General features: G+C 54.2%; 1 protein-coding gene across 1 annotated transcript in view; it reads left to right on the top strand.

Moving 5' to 3' along the window:
* SDK1 (sidekick cell adhesion molecule 1) overlaps positions 1-20260 on the top strand; it is a gene marked incomplete at its 5' end in the record, with an annotated part of 911733 nt that overhangs the window by 853214 nt on the left and 38259 nt on the right. The window contains 3 exons of the mRNA XM_041750102.1: positions 13981-14096; positions 16102-16288; positions 18116-18253. Of these exons, the coding sequence (XP_041606036.1) occupies positions 13981-14096; positions 16102-16288; positions 18116-18253 (441 nt within the window). The remainder of the gene's footprint in view (positions 1-13980; positions 14097-16101; positions 16289-18115; positions 18254-20260) is intronic.

Below are 20260 nucleotides of genomic sequence, written 5' to 3'. Positions count from 1 at the left end.
TCAGAAAGGAATCTCCTTTCTGAAGCCTGGCGCCCCTGCTCAGAAGCACAGACACCAGAGACAAATGACAGCATGCAGCATCCCAGAGGGTGGGAACCTGGGGCCAGGGACCCATGGGAAGTTCCCAGGGGGGAGTCTTCAGCCCCAGCTCCCGTTTGCCCTGTCACCCCTGCCCATTCAAGGAGGATAGACATCTGAGGACCCAGGAGCTCGGAAACCATGAGGGCTTCTAACAAAACACGGCACAGTAGACCTGACTGGCCCCAAACCAAGTCCAAGGCTTTTTATTCTGACTGTTGTTCTGCTTTGACCAGAAACTGACCTCACCCTGAACACTCTGTGGGGGCCAGCGGGGGCAGAGCACTGTTCGCTGCTCGGACGGTGGGGATTGTGGAAGCAGAGACCACCCCACCCACACACGCTGCTGCCAGGGAAGGGGCATGACAGCTCCATTCTCACAGAGCAGGGGCCCCTCGTCCCATCGGTGCCTGCCCTGGCCTGCCACCCCAGCTACCCACTCAGGACCTGGCAGCCATGGACTCCACTCTGCTCCCATCTGCTGCCGACGGCCGCTGCAGGGGCCGAGGGCCAAGGGCCCTGGAGCTGGTGGGCTCTTACCAAGCTGTCTGATGGGTGTTGCTAGAGCCCCTGTGAACTGGGGTGTGATTCCTGAGGCAGCAGGCCCAGGTGCCTCTGTCATAGGGTCATGGTGAAGATTCAATGAGACTGAGCATGAAAGGTACTTGGCCTGGTGCCTGGCCCAGGGATGCACGGACAGGTGTAGGTCCATCTGCACTTTGGGGGGTTAGGGAGCGGCTCCTGACAGCGTCTAGCGCTGCTCCCCCTCTGAGCCTCGGGCCAGCTCTACAGGCAGAATGTGCTCCCTCTCCCAATTCAAACAAGGCCCATCTACAGAGCCAAGCTGGTCGTGGCAGAGGAGAGGAAAGCCAGTGTAAACCCCAGAAAGCTCTGGGCAGATGGGGTGATGGCGGCCAGGAGTAGTGTTGGCCCAGGAAGTGACTGAGGCAGCCGAGTGCTTGGCCCAGGCCTGAGCTGCTGGCCCGCACACACCTGATGCTCAGAGCCTGGCCATGGGCCCAGAACTGTGGTCTGGTCCCCGGATGATGGGCCACACTGCACAGTCCACAAAGTCAGTGGTCAGTCCACTATGCCATTGGATGGCTTTGTGGGGCCTCCAGCTATCACTGGGCACGCAGGAGGAGGAGAACTGTGGGCCCCTGGGGAAAGTCAGGCTGCCGTGGAAGGGAGGGGTGCATGGGCAGGGGCCTCGTGGGGAGGTGGTCCTGCTCCAGGGCAGGAAACACAGGTCAGTCTCACCCTTTGACTTTCTACCATGAAAAGCTGCCATCATAGAGATTGCCACCTAGAGAAGTAGGCAAGGGTGGCAGGTCACCACTCCCAAGGGCTTCCGGCACACAGTAAGCCCTAGGCAAAGCCAGACTGGAACTATACCCCCAGTTCTCATCCCCCTAGAGTCAGCATGGCCAGGCCTGTGCAGCCCTTCTCTCCTGCCCACTGCCCGAGGCCACCTATTCCCCTGAGTCTGGCTGCTGTGTCTCCTTCCCTCCGTGAGCGTCTCCAGCACCTTCCTATGAATGTGTGTGAATGTAACCCATGTGTGCCTACCTGTTCATGGAAGCTCTGAGGGCAGCCACAGCTGCTCCTGCTCAAGGAAGAGGCTAGAGACTCCTCCACACCCGCCAGTCCCCTCTGTCCCGCTGGTCCAGGGCATGGCCTCTGCAGGGAGCGTGAGGCACAGCCCTTCGGCGGACAGGGTAGATGCCTCATCTTAGCCTCCAGAGGCTTCTCCAGATCTTGCCCCTTACATCGAGGTCTGGCAGTGGTGGACCTAAGTCAGGTCTGAAATGGCAGCTGGGGCCTCCTCCTGGGGCTGGAATGAGCAGGGACTCCAGAATTTCTCCATAGGAGGGGCTTGGGGGAGCAGGCAAGTGGAGCTCACTGCTGTATAAGGAATAGGAGCCAGGGCCAGGTGATGCCTCCCCTGGATGAGGCAGGTGGTACTGGATGGGGTGGGCTGGCGCTGGGTCCAGGTGGTAGGAACCCTTGCAAACCACCCCTGGGGTTACTCCTGCTGTTTCACGTGGGCGGGGTCACTGGTGCGGGGTGCCAGGTGCAGGGCCTTGCTGTCATAAGTGAAGCCTCTGTGAACACTGTTGTGAATCTTTTACAACCTCGCTGATTGTCTCCTTGGGAGAAAATACCAGAAGCAGAGTCCCTGGCTCAAAGGACAGGAGCGCTTGTTGCCTGGAGGAACTTAAACTCATTGACACTTCGTGCAACGGGGACCAGGACGGGTCTTATGGCCCCTCTGCTTCCACTTTTAGATCTCGGCTCATCTGTCAGGTGAAAATCTATCTCCCTACTGTTCCATCCGCAGACCCTTAAATCACTACTCTGCCATTAAATGCCCGTGACTGTACACGGTGACGTTTCTCATGGGGTCTTAGCATCCTGGAGGGGATTGTCAGAGCTCTGTATGCATTAAGGACATCCCGTCCGACCCTACTTGTGGCCCGTTGTTTCCCCTTTCTGTTGTTTTTCACTCATTTTAGTGTGTTAAAATTGTATGTTCAAACCCGTCGCTCGGCTGCATCATCTCCTGACCAGGAGCCCAGCAAGTACCTGGAGTGTCTCCCAACTTTTCACGGTTCCGTTTTCCCATAAACTCTTTAATGCCTCCGGATTTGTTTCGGTGCCTGGTCAAGGAGAGCTTGTGGGTGGATGGTTTTAAGAGACGCCGCCCCAGGACTGACCTCTCTTCCCAAGGTTCTCGAGCGCATTTCAGGTTCCTGTGACTTGCGCTCCCCCTGGTGCCGCCAACCCCGCTGTCACGCCACTTCATTATACGTTCTTCGTCTACACTGGTGCTTGCCCTATTTTTTGTTTTCCAAAACTTCTGAGCCATTTTTAGGAACTTTATAATCATTTTGGCAAATTCTGCTGGTGGTTTTACAGAATGTGTATTATGTTCTAAACAGGCGGGAAAGTGTGCCTTGCGGTCATCTTGCTGGCTGTCCCTCTCTGAACTGCCCTTCACACCCCCCCCCTCCACTTCACCTCCCTCACTGGAGCTGCACTTGGCTCCTCCCCACCGGTCACCTGCTAGACTCCTCCCCATAGTGTTGTCACTGTGAGCCCTGTCAGCCCGACAGCTTGTGCTTGGCCCACGTGTGGCAGCCAGGCCCCGAGGCCCACCTGGTTGTCGAGACATGGCAACTGTCACTTCAAAAAAAAAAAAAAAAAAAAAAAGATTTGACTGGTTCCTCCTCCAAAAGAGGGAGTCAGGACTTTCTCCTAAGGCCGGTGGGAAGCACCTATGAGAGGTCAGGTCAGCAGCCCACCCCATGTGGGACCTTTGTTCTTTGTCACAACTTTTGCCAAAAGGGAACACATACGGTCACATACTATAGTCATCTGGGTGCTTTAGGGACCATTTAGGTCGCTCTGGGCCTGAGTGTCGCTTCACAAGACTGCAAAGCATCTTGGAACGTGTGGTTGGCTCATTTTTAAAGAATGAGAAACTTACTGTGAACTGCGAGCCCTACCTTTCCTGTAAGTCCTGGGTTTTTAATTGCTGCTGGTTGGAAGAAGAGAGAGATGGCACCGCTTCTCGCTGTCTTAGCTCCCCCTAGTGACAAGTAGAGCTGGGCTCCAGCCTCAGGTGACAAGAGAAGGCTTTGGAGCTCTGCTGGCCTGAGACGGTGTGCAGCCCAGAGTCGATGGCACTTTGGCCCACAGCATCTCCCTGTCATCACCTACCGTGATCTCCAGGTAATAACTAATGTGTGGGACGCAGAGTCGTGACAGCATGAAAACACGAAGCGTAGGTGATGGGTCCCGTCTCTTGTGCGGCGGACTGCATGGTGTGCAGGTGGAGACATGGACTCACACACAGGTGATCACAACAGAGCAAGTATCTGCTGGGACGTGACAGCCTGCTGTGTGCCAGGCAGGATTGCTGTCTTTGGCTCCCAGATGAGCCGTGGATGCTCAGAGGCCATCACTCAGTCTGAAGGTGCTGGGAGCTCCTGGGGCTCCTTCTCACCCACTGGGGCTACAGCATGTGGTTTGCAACCTTGATGCACAAACTCCTGAGGAGCCATGGCCTCTGAGTGCAGACTGGAGAGTCCCCACAGAGGGGCATCCTCTAGCGTCGCTGCGCCTGACCCCAGCAGGAGGGCAGATATTGGTAAGGGAGTGGGAAGCATGCCCATCCTCTCCTCAAGCCAGGGAGAGTTGTGAGGGACTGCTCTGGCCTTTGTTGCCTCCTCCAGGGTGTCTTCAGCATCCCATACTCCAGGACACCCCATCCTGAGGCCACAGGGGAAGGAGACAATGGAACCAAGCAGCTGTGCTGGTTCGAAAGCCCCTGCAAGTGCGTGGGGGGGGATGGGGTGCTGAGCAGGCGAGGGGGCGGCTGATGGAGGAGGGACCCCAAGACTAAGCTGGCAGTGCAGCCAGACACGGCCCTGGAAGAGGGAGCAGGAAAGGAGGGCACTTCCCACAGCCTGGTCAGTGCTGGGGTGCCATGGGGACCCATGGAAACCTCCAGAATCGCCACAGCCCCCCACTCTCCCCACCTGTGCGGGGGACCCTTCCCCAACCTAGTCTCATCCCATCCCATTTCTGTTTCAACCCCCCAGTAGATCCCCATTGTCTGTAGGGGAAATATAAAATCTGATCCTGAGACCAGCACTGAGACTCTTCCTGTCAAGCAGCATCTCTGGCCACTATGAGCGTCACCTGGTTCTCCAGCTCTGTGTGATCCTCTTCTGTGCCATGTGCTCCCTGTGCAGCCTCCTAGCCTGGATTACTGCCTTCCCTAGTGGACGTGGGACCTAGGAAATGTTGGTAGATAAATGACATTTCTAATAACCTAATTTCCATCGATGTAGGAAGGTTATAGAGAATATTCGAAGGCCTAATGCTTTCTTTGGAAAGGATCCCAAACATCACGCAATCCAGACACCAAGTTCTCGGCCAGATTCTCAAGACATTCCTCTCAGTACCACATGGGTGATGGGTGGAGACATCTTTGCTGAGAGCCCACTCACTCCACAGCTCAAGAGGCCCCTGAGCGGTGAAGACCCGCTCCTGCCCTTAAGCAACCCACACTCTGGGCGGAGAGAGATGGCCTCTCCTGGGATCTCTAAGTGGATGAGGGTGTCCAGGGTCAAGCCTTATGGACTGTGGGGCCTTCACACCTTACAGAGCCCCGTGTGGTCTGGCATGCCTGCTGGATGCATAGATACCGGGTCATCCTGGGAAGGAGGGTGGCATCATCGCCACGTGTGTGACTAAACAGACTGGCCACATGGGGACGGGGTGTTCATGCCACCCACCTGGCTTCTGGCAGCACCAGATGAAGGAGTGGATTTGAAAGTGCTCCAACCCCAGAGTGTCTCCCCAGCTCTCCAAGGGTGGATGCTTGCTGAGGCTTTTCCCTGCTGGAGACCTAATTCCCCAGCCTTACTTGTACACTTACTTCTTAAACCTTGTTCCTTTGACCTAGAGCTTCTCCTGGAGAACTCTGGGGGTCTGACACAGTGGGTCCTGATGTTGGGATGTAGGAGAAGAGTGGGAATTGGGGGGAGACACCCTGTTCCCCTCTTGCAGTGTCCTTTGTCTTAGTTCAGACTTTCTGCATCCCAGCAGGTACAGGGCTCAGAGTTTACCTTCATTTTACAGGTGAGAAAAACTGAAGCACCAAAGCTTCCAGAGGGTTCTCCAAGAATGCCCAGCTGGTCAGTGGTAGCAGGACACACCAGTGTGGCCACCTCATCCAAGGCAGCTATTTTTCTTATAAAATAAGTCCTACTGGGATCAGAATCAGAAGAGAAGGACGTAGGTTTTCAAAATTGAGAAAACCATGGATTAAGCCAGTCTGGGCCAGCCTCACTCTCCCTGGGGCTCCTTGCATCATGTCACCTGCCTCCCCAGGCTCCCTAGGGCCCCCCATTGCCTGCCCAAGCATGTGAAGACTCACCTCTCCCTCAATCTCCACAGGCATCCTGAGCGGCCAGAACCTGGTGGCTCTCATGTATGGCAGTTCCAGGGTTACGTGATGGGGACAGGCTCATAAGGCTAGCGGCCAGGGACATTCCAGCACTCGTTGTACTTGACCAAGTGGCTTAGCAGGACCCTCTTCCCAGCCCTGCCCTGCATCCTCGCTTTACTGATTCAGAGAGCAGGGTCCCCAGACCAGACCCAGGGGCCAACTCCAGCCAGTGCCTGTTTTTGTGGATAAAGTTTTATTGAGATGCCCATTCATTTATATTCTGCCTGTGGCTGCTTTGGCCATACAAAGGCAGAGTTGAGTTGCTGTGACAGAGATGTGTGTCCCTCAAAACTTAAAGTGTTCTCTGGTTCTTCACGGAAAGCTTCCTCCTTTAAAAAAAAAAAAAAAAAGATTAAAGATTTTATTTACTCAGACAGACAGAGAGAGAAAGAGAGAGAGAGAGAGAGGCAGAGGGAGGAGCAGACTCCATGCAGGGAGCCCGACGTGGGACTCAATCCCAGGTCTCCAGGATCAGGCCCTGGGCTGAAGGCGGCGCTAAACCGCTGAACCACCCGGGCCACCCCCACGGAAAACTTCCTAATGCTTGTCCTTGACGATCAGCAGAGCCTTCCAGTTATGCAGACTCCAGTTCACATCCAACCTGTTCTGGGATAAACAGCTTAAGCCCTTCAGACTGTTTTCTAAGGTGTGAAACGAGAACAAACATCTTCCCCCCCAGCTTGAGTTTTGCAGATACAAACTGCGTAGGATACAGTTGATCAGTTGGGGACTGTGGTTTGTGGTACACAGACCGCCGGTGGTCACAATGCAGTCATGGCCTATTGGGGCCTGGGCCTTGCTCTGATGGGAACTCACCCTACAGGCAAGGAGGAAAACCCAACAACAGGTGCAGGCCACATAGCTGATTTGCTTGAGTGGCTTTCACCACTGCTTCTCCTGCCAGGGGTGGGGCAGCGACTGAGCCGCCGTGCTGCTGATGGCATCAGGGACGGTGGAAAGCAGAGAGCATCACTGGTGGGGATCAGACGCTGGGTTTGCCCAGCACTCACCTTAATCATTGAAATACCAGTGAGAGAAATGTGTTTGCTATTATGAGTCTGAAACTCTGGTTTCAACTTCCCTTCCTATTTTTTAAATTAATTTATTTTGAGAGAGGGGGAGAGAGAGACAGGGAGAGAAAGAGAGAGAGAGCATGGACAGGGGGAGGAGTAGAAGGAGAAGCAGGGTCCCTACTGAGCAGGGAGTGTGATATGGGACTCGATCCCAGGACCCTGAGATCATGACCTGAGCTAAAGGCAGACGCTTCACCGACTGAGCCACCCAGGGACCCCAATCTCCCTTCTTATTTAAACAACTATTCTTAAACCACAGTTTGTAAAGCCAGCATCTTAGGGTTTCAGTGCCATGTGACAGCTGACTAGCCCATATCTCAAGCTGAGGAAGCTTCGCTGCCTTTAGTTCTGGGCCTGGGGCACCCCTCCTCCTCCCCACATGGGCCAGCTCACTCTGTCTGAGCCCCCACCCACCCAACCGATCTCCTCATTGTCCTTGCTCTGGAGGCACCAGTGATAGACCCTCTCAAATCCCCACACTGCTCCAGATTCCTGTAATTCCTGCAACACATCTACCATACCAAAGGTGGGCAGCCATCTTCCTCTGAACTCACAGTGCCAGGCCCTGCGCTGGGTCTGGGCTGGGTTGGCCACAACAGTGGGTTATCGCTTAAACACCATGAAATCCCACATTTAGCACAGGGGCTACCCCAAATTCAGGCCCGTTTGTCAGAGCCCAGAATGTACAGCGACTGGGCCTCAGCTGGGTGCCTTTCCTAGAGGAACTCATGCTTGTTGGTTATATTGCTGCATAACAAATTTTCCCTACACAGCTGCTTGAAACAACACACGTGTGCTACATCACAGTGTGTGAGTGCCAGGTGTTCAGGCACAACTTAGCTGTGTCTCTGGCTTGGGTCTTATCCAATTGGCAGCCAGGGCGGCCATCTCATCTGAAGGCTGGACCAGGGAAGGACCCATTTCTAAGCTCACTTGCGTGGTGGTTGGCAGGCCTCCATCTCATGGGCCAGTGGACAGAAACCTCCCTGAGCTCCTTGCCATGGCAAACCACTCCAGGGGGGCATCACCATGGCTGCTGGCTTCATCAGAGTGAGGGCACGAGAGGACAGGACAGAGAGCCAGCAGGACAGGCTCTATTGTGGAGAAGCATGGTGTCCTGTAAGTCGATCATGGTGCCGCCACCTGCCACATCTGCCACGATCTGTTGGTCAGAAACAAGTACTCACAGGAGGGGATTACATGAGGGAGGGTGTGAGTACCAGGAGGTGGGACCGTGGAGCATCTCCACCAGCCAAGATGCTGGTGTCCAAGGCTGTGGAAGGCAGAGTGCCCAGGACAGACCCGTGCTGCTCCTGGCTCGTGGAGGAACTGCAAGGGGAGAGACATTTAACAGGTCAGCACATGGTGACAGTCCCTACAGGGACACAACCCATGCAGGACCAGTGTGCCATCTGCCCCTGCTGGGCGATTCACTGGACAGTGAGTGCAGGGAGTGAGCTTGGAGCAAGACACTCTGTCAGGCCACCTTCCAGAATGCCTCTTCCTTGCGGGCCACTAACCTTTGTCTTCTCAAAATGTACTTCTTCATTTCGTCTCTGAAACCCATTACATCTGGTATTTTCTTCTATTTTATTAAAGGAACTGAGGCTCTGAGAGATTGACCTGTGTCCCAAGCCCCACAGTCTGAGCCCATATCTTAAAACTCACCACCCAGGGTTTTTCCTATGACCTCCCATCTGCAACCTCTGCAGCATGGAGTCCATGGCATTGATTGTTTTTAAGAACGGTTTTTGGGACCCGTTTCCTGATTCCTCTTGTTAAGCTTCCTTAGAGTCATGTTGGTTCTGGCTTGGCAGTGAGGTGGTTGGAGAAGAGACAGGCATTTAAGCTCAAGGGAAAGGCATCAGGCTGTGTGAGATAGAGCTGGGCAGGGCAGCCACTCCAGAAACCCCAGGAATGTGGCCTTGAACCCCCTCCCTCCCCTGGCACTGCACTGGGAGCCAGGCCGAGAGGCTGGGAGTGTGGTGTGAGTCAGGACCTGGGGCCAGGCCTCTCTTCACCCTGGTCTTCCCCTACATGAAAGGTGGCTCCACTTCCTGGGGTTAGGAAGGTGATGTGAGCCCAGACAGAAGGCTTGCACAGGCACCCCCGCGCCACCCTTAGCACTGTGCTCATGCCCTGCAGATGGGTCACTGCGACCCCAGCAGCCGGCAAACTAGGTGTTCTCATCTAGAGCAAAAAGCCCTGTGGATTCCTGGAGATGGGGTACTTTGGTTTGAGAAAAGAAGATCCATGTCTTTGTGTTCATTACAGATTTATAAAACATTGTCTTCTCATTTTGAATTCTATTATAGGCTTTAAAAAAAATTATTGTGTGGTATCTAACTGGAAGGCTTGCTTACAGACCCAGAGTTTCTCGGGGCAGGGCTGGCAGCCGCCCGGCCACCTGCAAAGCCCTGGGCCTTGGACTTCATGTTCGGTGACGGCAGTGATTCTCCTGTCTTCCTTCTGGGGACAGTGCCCCTGCCCAGAAGTGAATGAAGCCTTTGTGTTTCCAGGCTCTGCTCGCCTTTTGAGAGTCCCCTCCTTTTCCACTTTCTTGCACTGACTCATTGTTCTGTCTTGACTTGTCCCCCACTGAGTTGAAGAACTATGATCCATTTAAGCCTCCTTTATGTATTGCAGAGACCCCAGAGGTTAGATAATTATCCAGAGCTGGAGTCTGTCTCCAGGTATCCTGGCTTAGAGGAACAGATTGTGTTGGCAAAGTTTGCTGAGAAGATAAACTACATTAGAGAATTCTAGTTCCTGTTTACTTCAACAGGAAATCAGAAAAACTGCTTGCCAGAAAAATGTTGACGTCATTAAAGTGAACTGATGAATGTGTATAATTTTTTTTATTATATAAACAAATACCTCTCTTGTTAAATGCAAATATTAGCAATGATCCTCAAGTTATCAGTTAAAAATTGCTCTACCCAAATAATAAATCACTGGGTTACAGAAAGTAAAAAAAACCTAGCATGGCCTAGCATGATCTAGCATGCCGACCACACTCTATAATAGCCTAGCATGATCTAGCATGGCCTAGCATGATCTAGCATGGCTTGTCATGATCTAGCACAATCTGACATGGCCTAGCATGGCCTAGCACTATCCTACATGGCCTAGCGTGATCTAACATGGCCTAGCATGGCTTGTCATGATCTAGCACAGTCTGACATAGCCTAGCGTGGCCTAGCATGGCCTAGCATGGCCTAGCACTAGCAGATGTCCAGCATGGCCCCAGGTGGCACTGGCACCAGGGTGACCATCTGTCTGCTATGACCCCAACAGACACCCTACCTGTTGCCCTTCCCGTTCTCATCTCTTACATTGTCCTTTGCTTCCCTGGCTCATTGTCACATGTTGAATTCTCCCCATTATTGAAGGATACTTTGTTTTCCAGGAAAGACCCTGTGCCCCCCAGCCAGAAATGACTTCTCATGGCCCTTTGAACCTGTCCTCACAATTACACCCTATATCATCATTACTGTGATTTCTCTCTCTTGTTACACATGTCACTGTGCCTTTGGATCCACCCACCCCTCAGCACCAAGCCTAGGACCTGGTCTACATTCAGGAAGATGTTGCACATCACGCTGTGGCAACAACCAGCCACTGAGTCCCAGCAGCTTAATCACCAGCAGTAATTTCTCTCTCACATGCCCCATCCTTCCTGGCCAGCTGTGTTTCTCCCACTTCTTGCAGTCTTCTCTCCAAGACACAGACTGAAGGATCAGCCCCCGTGTGGGACCTGCTGGTCAGGTGGTAGTGGGGAGAGGAGGTAGCAGGCTGGGGAATCCTCTGGAAGCTTCTGCCGGAAGGTGGCCTATGTCACTCCTGTCCACGTGTCGCTATTGCTCCCCTGTTACCACCACACTAGGATCAGAGGGGGGAGACATGTGGGCCCCCTTAGGAGAGAGATGGCCCTCCTATAGGAGGCAGTGGGTATTTTGAGTGAGTGAGTGAGTCTGCAGAGTTCATTCCTATGGCACAGAAAATGTTCTGTTGCTCTCTCAAGTGTGCACTCATCTACCAAATATCTTTACAGACCTGTCTTCTCCTTCTTTCCATGCTGTGAGCACCCTACACTGTGCCTGTCCAGCTACCTCACCTTATGGCAGGTGCCGTGGGAGGGTCTGTGGCTCAGGACCCAGGAGTGACCAGGTCCACTCAGGGTCTGGTGGGCACAGAGTTAGGCAGCCAGGAGCCAGCACGCTGAGCTAAGCAAGTTGAGCCTGAGCCAGGCACAGCCGTTTTATTCTACTGCCTGTTGCTCCACCTGATGCTAGATGGCCACGGCGGGGGCAGCACATCCACCTGGGGGTCACGTGAGATAGACAAAGTGCTGCCCTTCCTGCTGTGTGGGGCTTGCCTGCCAGTGTCGAGTCCCCAGAAAAATCAGAATCCCAGAAGATTCCAGAAATCTTCAGGTGCAGGGTGACTCTAGAAGTCTCAGAGTTCCTCTGTCACTGCCTTGGCAAACTTTCTCTCTCTCTTTCTGTCTCTCGCTTGCTCTCTCTCTCGCTCGCTCTCTCTTGAGTGGCCAGGCTGGCAGGAGCCACCCACAAAGGACTGGATCCCTGCTGTGTGGCGGCATCGTCAGCCCTGATGTGAGACACGTGGAGAGTGTCCACTCTGTACCTCCACCTTTGCAAGCCCCCTTCTAGTGCTGCCTGTGAGCAATCTGTGTATCAGCACACGCCACAGGCTGCTGTGCTAAAATGCCTTTTAAAACTGATTTCATGCATGTTAAGAAAGCATTCTGGTCTGATATCTGTGTTTACCATACACCACGGGTGCAAATGGGGGGGAGAACACGCCGACAAGGGCTCACGAGACGTTCTATCAGTTCCCCACGAACACGCTCGATGATGAGCAAGACTGCATGTGGGCTGGTAAACAGCAGTGCCTAAGTCAGGTCGTCCTGCGGGCGTGGAGACCCAGAAGCTTTCAGGAGCCAAAAAAATACATCTTGAAACTGACATGCTCTGTTCTGTGTTTACACACATTTCTCTCTTCCCTGCTTGTGTCAGCATCAAAAAAGTCCTTGTTACCCACAGCATTTTTATGGCTCAAGAGCTCTGTGCTGCAGAATAGCTGGTGGGCACATCAGAGCATCTCAGCTTGGGGACGGCAGTGCATGTGGCTCAGCTGTCCCGTGCACGGGGCCAGCAGAGTTTGTCCAGCACGTGTCAACCGCAGCCCCGAGGCACATGGCCCCTGAATTCCGGGGGCCACCGCGAGCCCCCAGAAGCCCTAGTTTCTGTGGCCCTCAGTGTCCAGAGGAAAGTCCCAGGCCCCAGGGTCTGGAAAGGAGACTCTGGGGTTGGGGGGGCACCGCGCACAGACAGTTCTAACCGACTACCGGGGTAATGGCCGTGCTCAATTTTGCCTTTCACGTTTTAATTGTACAACAGTAATTTTGCGATAGAGTTGCCGATGGCAAACATGCAAAAGACATTAACTTTATTTATGTTTTGGATTATTAATGTGGCTGTTAAAATTCCTCCAGTTAGTTTTGATTGAATTGTTTTTTTGTGTGATTCTGTTGTTTAATGGAGCGGTAAATAAGAATTTCTGATAATGAGGCCGAGCATCTGTCACAACAACCTGGTGTGGGTTATTAACATTTCCATTAACGGCAGGGTGGGCAGCGATAATATGGGAGCCACACAGTTAGAACAAAATAAATAGTCGGTGTCAGGCTGAGTGGGTGTTAATTACTATTTTATTCTACACTGGGGTGGGGGGGTTGGGAAGGGGTGAGTCTCGAAGGTCATTCTCTCCTGAGAGCCGGGGCACAGGGCTATCGCCCTCAGACAGTGGACAGTGGCTGTTTCGTTGTCTCCATGCATGGCCTGGAAACACACTTGAGTCCAAAGGCAGAGCCCCTGGGCCCACAGGCTGAGGCTCCCAGATGGCTCCCAGGGCTCTGGGCCCAGCCCAGCGCAGACCTGTTGGGGTGCACGCATGGGCAGGGCGGGAGGCAGGGAGTAGCTCCCGGGAGGTAGGGAGCAGCCTGTCATGCACAAGTGTGGCGCGAGGACTTCAGAGACGGCTCGGAGCTGGCAGACGGAGGAGATGTGTTCTGAGTGTGCACACGTGCTCTCTGTGCTGTCCCAGCTTCCCACATTCCGTCTGGCTCAGCAGGCAGTCATGGTGTCCTCCCCACGGTTCCGGCAGTGTGGCCCTAGGGGCAGGAGGGCAGGGTCCTCAGAGTTTGAGCCATAAGGGGCCTCGGGGCAGGGGCAGGGGGAGCCGTGCAATCTATGCTGCTGTCCCCGTTGGAGGGGCAGCCCTGCGCCTGCAGACCCGGGGAACAGGGCACCACAGCAAGAGGTTCCTGGAATGGGCACACAGATGCCTTTTTTCTCCATGTTCCATCCAAAACGCAGTGCCTCCTCCACTGTGAACGTCGCAACACACCCCACAGGGCCAGCAGGTCCTGCTGCTCTCTCAGCGACGAGTCACAGTTGGTGCAAAGACCTCGGATCCTCCAGCACTCATCACACCTTGATGCCCACAGCAGCCCTTAGGTCAGCCCGCCAGCATAGCCTCACATCGCACTCCCGAGGCAAGCAGATGACCAGGTCACACCTCTGTTTTTTAACACTCTGCTAATTGTGTCTCCAGTTGTATTTTATGCATCTCTAGACGTGATTCTGGGAAGGGTTTGCAGCGCTCCCTGGCTTAGAAGCTGAGTGGCCCAGGGCAGGCTCTCAGGCAGCCCACTCTGGAGTGAGGTGTCCTGCACATGTCAATAGACGTCACAGCTCCTCTTCTGTGCTCCTCTCTCCCCAGCCCCGGCCATGGCCCCACAGAACATCCAGGTGACCCCGCTCACGGCCAGCCAGCTGGAGGTCACGTGGGACCCGCCGCCCCCGGAGAGCCAGAATGGGAACATCCAGGGCTACAAGGCAAAATGCCCTTTTGCATGGTTTGCTTCTTCCTTCCAGGTCACTTGTAGGCCAGGATAAGTGGCCCAAATCCCCAGGGTTCCTAAGGGCTTCACTGGAACCCTGGTCACACTCCAGGACTGCTGCCCTTGGCTCTCTAAGTCCTGCTGGCAGACACACAGCTGGCCATCAGGGCAGAGAGCCATGGACAATACCAAGCGGCTGCAGCAGGCTTAGCCAGACCTGGCCTCTCGGCCTGGGGGTAACGGTCTGGTTCGTGGCACTGCTGGCTTGTGCCCAGCAGCCACGCCACCCCACCCCAGGCCTGCCAGGAGCATCCAGTATCTTTGCTGACAATAAAACAGGGCAGGTTAAAAAGAGTGGGCTCTCTAGTGGAGCTCTGCCCTTGGGTTTCTACTGGATATTTCATGAGGTCCAGGCTGGGAGGACCAAGAATTTGCATTTCTAACAAGTTCCTCCAGGGGTTGGGGTTCCTAGGAAGCCCAGTATGAGATCCATCACACTAAAATCTTATGATGTCATATTAGCTAAATATTGCAGACGTGGGGCAAAAGAAAGGCAGTGGGCTGATGAGTGATTGCCCAGAGCAGGTTCGTGCGGGGCAGGAAGCCCCCACAGCCGTCTACAAGGCCATGACCGTGCTGAGAACTCAGAAGGACCAGCTAAACCCACCCTGAAGAAAGCAGCCCCGGGCCCGTCCCTTGCAAACTGCCCCTTCCTTCTCCTGAATGACTTCTCGGCGGCCCAGCTGGGTCAGTCATCAGCCTCTGTGGGCCAGCCTGCCCTGATGACTATTGGGCCAATTAAATGTCCATTTAAAAATGATTTTTGTCAGTGTTTTATGAAAATAAACACCTTCCTCCGCGGCAGGGCTGTTCCAATGATTGATGAGGTAATGGAAGTCCTGTGAGCTTGGAGGCAAAATGCTATTTATGGATGTCCAGAATATGTTTTCTAATTTCCTTAATGATAAAGACATTGAACTTGGGTATTGATCTCATGTTAGTAAGGCCTATCCAAGCGCAGGGTTGGATTGGCACAGTTCGGAGAGTACTGCACCACGACTTGCTGGTGTAAGTGCGCAATGCTCCCGCTCAGGGTGAGCACAGCAGGGCCAGGAGCGCAGGCCCACACGGGAGGCAGGAATGCTGTCCCTGGCTCTCTGCGGCCTGCCACCTTATAGGGGGGCAGCTCCCAGGGCCTGGCCGGGCTTCAGCCCACAGAGCCAAGGCGGATGCATGCACGAGTCCCGTCTTCGTGCAGTCTGGCTGGCCCTGGCATGAGGCGGTGGTTCTCGGCCAGCCGTCCAGGGAAGCAATCCTGGCAGCCTCCTCCAGCCGTTGTACTTGGGCATCAAGTCCGCCCACGAGTACATACAAGCGTGGTGACAGGAGATGAATCTAGGAGACACACGGGGCTTTCACCACAGGGCTGAGCCCAATGGGGTCCCTTCCTCATATTATTTTTATTGCCACATTGATTGAAGACTCAGATGTCAGCTTGCTGTGGGAGCACAGCAGAGAGGCTCGGGTGCCTGTTCTCTGCAGAGGCTGGTGCAGGGGTAGGTGTGCTCGGCCTCCCTCCTTTCCAAGAGACTGAGGGAAGGGGCAGGCCATAAATACAAGCACTAAGCTCTGGAAGGGAAAAGGAACTCTACTTACAGGCACCTAGGAGAAAGTGCCACTCCCATCTTCAAGCCCCCATGTTTTATTCAGTTAGGCAAAGCTCAAACTCTGGAAGAACAACTCAGAAATGCAAATTATTGGCTTCCTCAACTCTGTTAGCAGCCAAGAGTTCCCCTCCCCCTGGCATTGACCTCAGCCCCTGCCCCTCCACCCCGACTCTCTGCCCTCCATGCCACAGCATAGCCGACCCAGGGGCTGGCATGCTCGGCCCACGGTCCCAAATCACCCTGTACTCGGGCCTCCTCTGTCTCCCACAGGCTCAGGAACAGGGGCAGCCACTCCTCCACCACCTGCCTCCAACTTCTGGCTCTTTCCAACAGGTTTACTACTGGGAGGCAGAGAGCCAGAACGAAACAGAGAAGATGAAGGTCCTTTTCCTGCCGGAGACGATGGTGAAGCTGAAGAACCTGACTAGTCACACCCAATACCTGGTCAGCATCTCGGCCTTCAATGCCGCCGGAGACGGGCCCCAGAGTGACCCCAGGCAGGGGCGCACCCATCAGGCTGGTAAGAGAGCAATGTGTTTCCACCCCACAGGCTTCCACAGGGCACCCCTCCCAATGGCCACAGTAGCCCCTGAGCCCAGACAAACGAGGGGCCCCTCCTCTCCATCCCCACAGCTCTCTGCTCACCAGACCCAGAACACATGCCGATGTGTGCCAGGGGATCTCGATCTCCGGAGAGGCAGGCCTGGGTGCGATTCATTTGCTTCCCCCAGGGGCTGGCCTTGGCCTATTGCCTGGTGGGGCCCCTGGTACCCGCGAGACGACAGTGAGCACAGTGTGCCTACCTCCAGACTCTCCAGGATCACAGAGGGCAGGCAGGCTCTGCATCTGCACCCAGGCCTCCTTCCCATTCCCTCAGGGAGCTTCTTACGTGTCCACAGCCCTAGGGGACGAGTGCCAGTGCACTGAGCCCAGGCCACAGTACGGGCGCTCCCTGGGTTTCGGGGCCACAAACAACCTGGAATCACAGCTGCCTCTCAGACACTGGCCTAAAAGCATTTCGCTGTCAGGTGTCACATGGCCTGCGGCCCCACCTCCACACACACAGGTTTTGTTTTGTTTTGTTTTGTTTCTTGCAAAAAGCTTTATTGTCTCCATTTGATCCATGTTTCGGGAAAGGGCTCCAGGATGGTTAAAAAGCTGCCTAGTGGCTGCAGGGAAAAGGTTCAGGCACAAGCCCTGACACTGAGGGGTGGGGAGGTGCCAGAGGAGTCCCTCAAAGGCTGCAGGTCTCCGGAGGCTACTAGTCATGCTTGAGAGTGAGCCTTTTGAAAAGATACTCGCCCAGCCCAGCCTGGGGGGTAGCCACCCATCTTCCTGATGAGTTTTACCCCCTCATCTAGGAAGTGGTTCTCCAGGAAGTCACAGAGATGGGGACCCACATGGGCAGAACCCAGGGCATGCAGATCCAGAAGGGCCTGGTTCAGGCTCTTCTCCAGAAGAAGCTTCGAGCACTTGTTCTCCTGTGGCTCTCAGCTTCCCAGTGACCTGGAGGTCATTAGGAAGTGGTCAGGAATACCAAGGGAATGCAGCTTAGTGCTGGTCCCGGGGATCTGAGAGGCACTTCGTGGGACCCAGGAAGTGTAAGACCCAGAAAGCCAAGGAGACCTGTCCCACTCAGGGCTCCCGGGCAGTCAGTGGGTTCAGGCAGGTGCTCCATCTCCTGGGGCCGGGGACTCCCAAGCATCCCACATCCTTCCCACGAGATGACTGCCCAGCATGCAAGGGCTGCTTCCTCGGGGCCTCATCCAGTGGTGAGGAGCTGTTTCTGGAATCCAGGCTGGGTCCCCTGTTTCCCCCCAGGGCACCAGGGACCTGGCAGGTCACAGGGATGACTGGAGGGAGAGCAGCTGGGGGACACATGGTGGTGATTCTAGGGGCAGTCCTGACCACATGCCTGGCCCTCTGCAACCACAGGGAGGTTCTGCCCAGGATGGCTCGCTGGGCCCCCTCCCACACTCCAGGGTGAGGCCAGGAAAGTGGGCAGAGCCTCCAGTGGCCTCGGTGGCCGGGAAATGAAGCCCTCTGCGTTTCCCTCTGCGCCTCCATCTATTATTCATCTTAATGCCTTTGTCCCTGCGTCTCTCAGGCTCCTTTGTTTTTAAACCCCATCATTTTCTCTGCTCTTCTCAGGAGGGTCCAGGTTTCTGGTTGATCCTGGGAAGTTTGGAGATGGTCCATAAATCTTTTCATCCCACTGCGTGGAGACTTTTACTGAGTTGAAAATAACATCTAGTAACACTTTCATTCTATGTGGAGGCGTAGACATATATGTAAATGATCTATAAAGGAGCTTTACTCAAAGTCCCTTTATGCTGTGTTCCTCTAGCTCCTGGGACCCCCAGCTTTTTGGCGTTCTCAGAAATAACATCTACCACGCTTAATGTCTCCTGGGGTGAACCGGTGGCAGCCAACGGCATCCTGCAGGGCTATCGAGTGGTCTACGAGCCCTTAGCGCCTGTCCAAGGTGAGGCCAGAGGGGAGCGCGGGGAGGGCTGGCTTCACAGGTGTGCTCACGGCACTCCACGGTCTGCAGGGTGAGGAGCGTGCCCGCTGGATGCCTGTGAGCCTCTGCACCCTGGGCTCCAGCACAGCCCTCTCCCAACTGGCTTGCAATGGGACACCCTTTGACCTTTCACATTTCTCTCCTGTTCTCCTGAGATCTTAGTCGTCATGGGCACCACTTGTTAAGACCACACAGAAAGCATAGGCCCATCAGCTTCTGTGGGCGTCCTGGAAGGGGCTCTAACCACCCAGCATCCTCAGAGATTTTTCTGCTGTCACCCTCATTTGTTCTTTCACTTGAGTCTTTATGAAGCAACTGCTGCATGCCAAGTACTGTTCTAGATGCTGGAATCTATAGATCCAGGGAAGCAGGGATCTTTACCAAATTGTTTGTCGAGATCCTTGTTTCCCTGAATACATGAGTTTTTATTCCAGTGAGAAAAGAACCAACTCACCCACAAACAATCCACGATACCATGGTGACCACTGTTGTGAGGACCCAGGTGCGCTGAACCCCTGGGGGAAGGCCTTCCTGGGGAAGCTCAGGCCTTCCACAGGCCACTCGGGGTGGGGTCCAGCATCCTGAGGTCAAGCCTGAGGAGTGGGGAGGAGGCCATGTGAGAGCAACAGGCTGGGTCATGAGGGCTGTGGTGGAAATGCCCTGAGAGGGTCTGACTCACACAGACCAGAGTCCCTCTGGCTACAATCACAGTCTCATTGCCATGGGTTGCAAAGATTTATTGATTGGCTCCAAACTTCCAAGGATCAGTCAAAAGCAGCACAGACCCTCTAAGAAGAGCAGAGGAAGTGTTTACACAGAGGAGCCTGAGAGACACAGTGACTAAGGTATAAAGATGAATTATAGATGGAAAGAGAAGATACACAAGCTTCTGGAGAGAAGGGGTTGTGGCCCTAGGCCTGGGAAGACCAGCAGCAGCCACAGCACCTGGGAAGGGGCTTGGAGCCAGGGGTCTCGGTATGAGGAATAGGGACCAGGGATGCACATATTTGCAGTGGGGCCCCGGGGGAGCCTCCGACTGCACAGGAAGAGGGCAGAGACAGGAGCGTACCCTGGTTCTGTCATTGGGGGGCACTGCTCTGCTCCTGCTGTGTTACTGCCTCTGGCGCTGTTTCGATTTCTGGTATACCCATCCCTCCTCCCCGCACACAGCTGAGGTGCTCTTGGAGTGGTCCACAGACATCCTTTCTCGACCACTGTGTGCCCAACACCGGGGCCAGGGAAGGGAGACTAGCCCAGGGCGGGCTTCCCCTGGTAAAACACACAGCCAGGCTATAAACAGTATAGATTATTTAATGTCTAGGAGGAAAAAATATAACCAACACATCAAATAATATTGGCGCTCCATTTAAAGCCATGATAAGTTTCCTTTTAAAATAAGTACATTCAAGTAAAACAGGGGGTTGATTTGAAGAAAATTTAAGCACTAGATTTTATGTCATTGAATCTAAAATACCATTATTGACTCTAAGATTCATTGTTATTTTATGAAGTGCTAAGAAAGAAAAAATGCTTGCAGTAAACTGCAGCCCAATACGTTTGCATCATCAATCCCAAATCAAAGATGCAAAAACGTGAGGGAAGAGTTTCAGACAATTGAGGCACTTTGGTAAATAACAGTAAAGTTAGGGCAGGCCTATAGTTTGTGAAATGGCAGAGAGCTCATGGCCGTACCTGCTGTGTTCTTTTCAGTACCGGGTGCCTGGCTGGGGACCAGGTGGCCTGGGCACGGCTGGGGTTGGAGTCCCAGCAGCACAGGCCCAGAAGGAGCCAGGTTCTGTGCATGCTCATTCTGCATGGGCAAAGGGCAGGGAGCCACTGGACACCATCCATCCTGCTGCCCAGGACTGTCTGCACCCTCCCATGTACACACACACATGCACACACACACACTGGTTCCTGAGCCAACCCTGCAGATTAACTAGTGACATGGAAAGGAGAAAGGATTGC

This window comes from Vulpes lagopus, chromosome 3 (genome assembly GCF_018345385.1).
Source record: "Vulpes lagopus strain Blue_001 chromosome 3, ASM1834538v1, whole genome shotgun sequence".
In the NCBI taxonomy this organism is placed as follows: domain Eukaryota; kingdom Metazoa; phylum Chordata; class Mammalia; order Carnivora; family Canidae; genus Vulpes; species Vulpes lagopus.
Note: the sequence above shows the minus strand (reverse complement) of the source record. Positions and strands in the feature narration are given on the sequence as shown.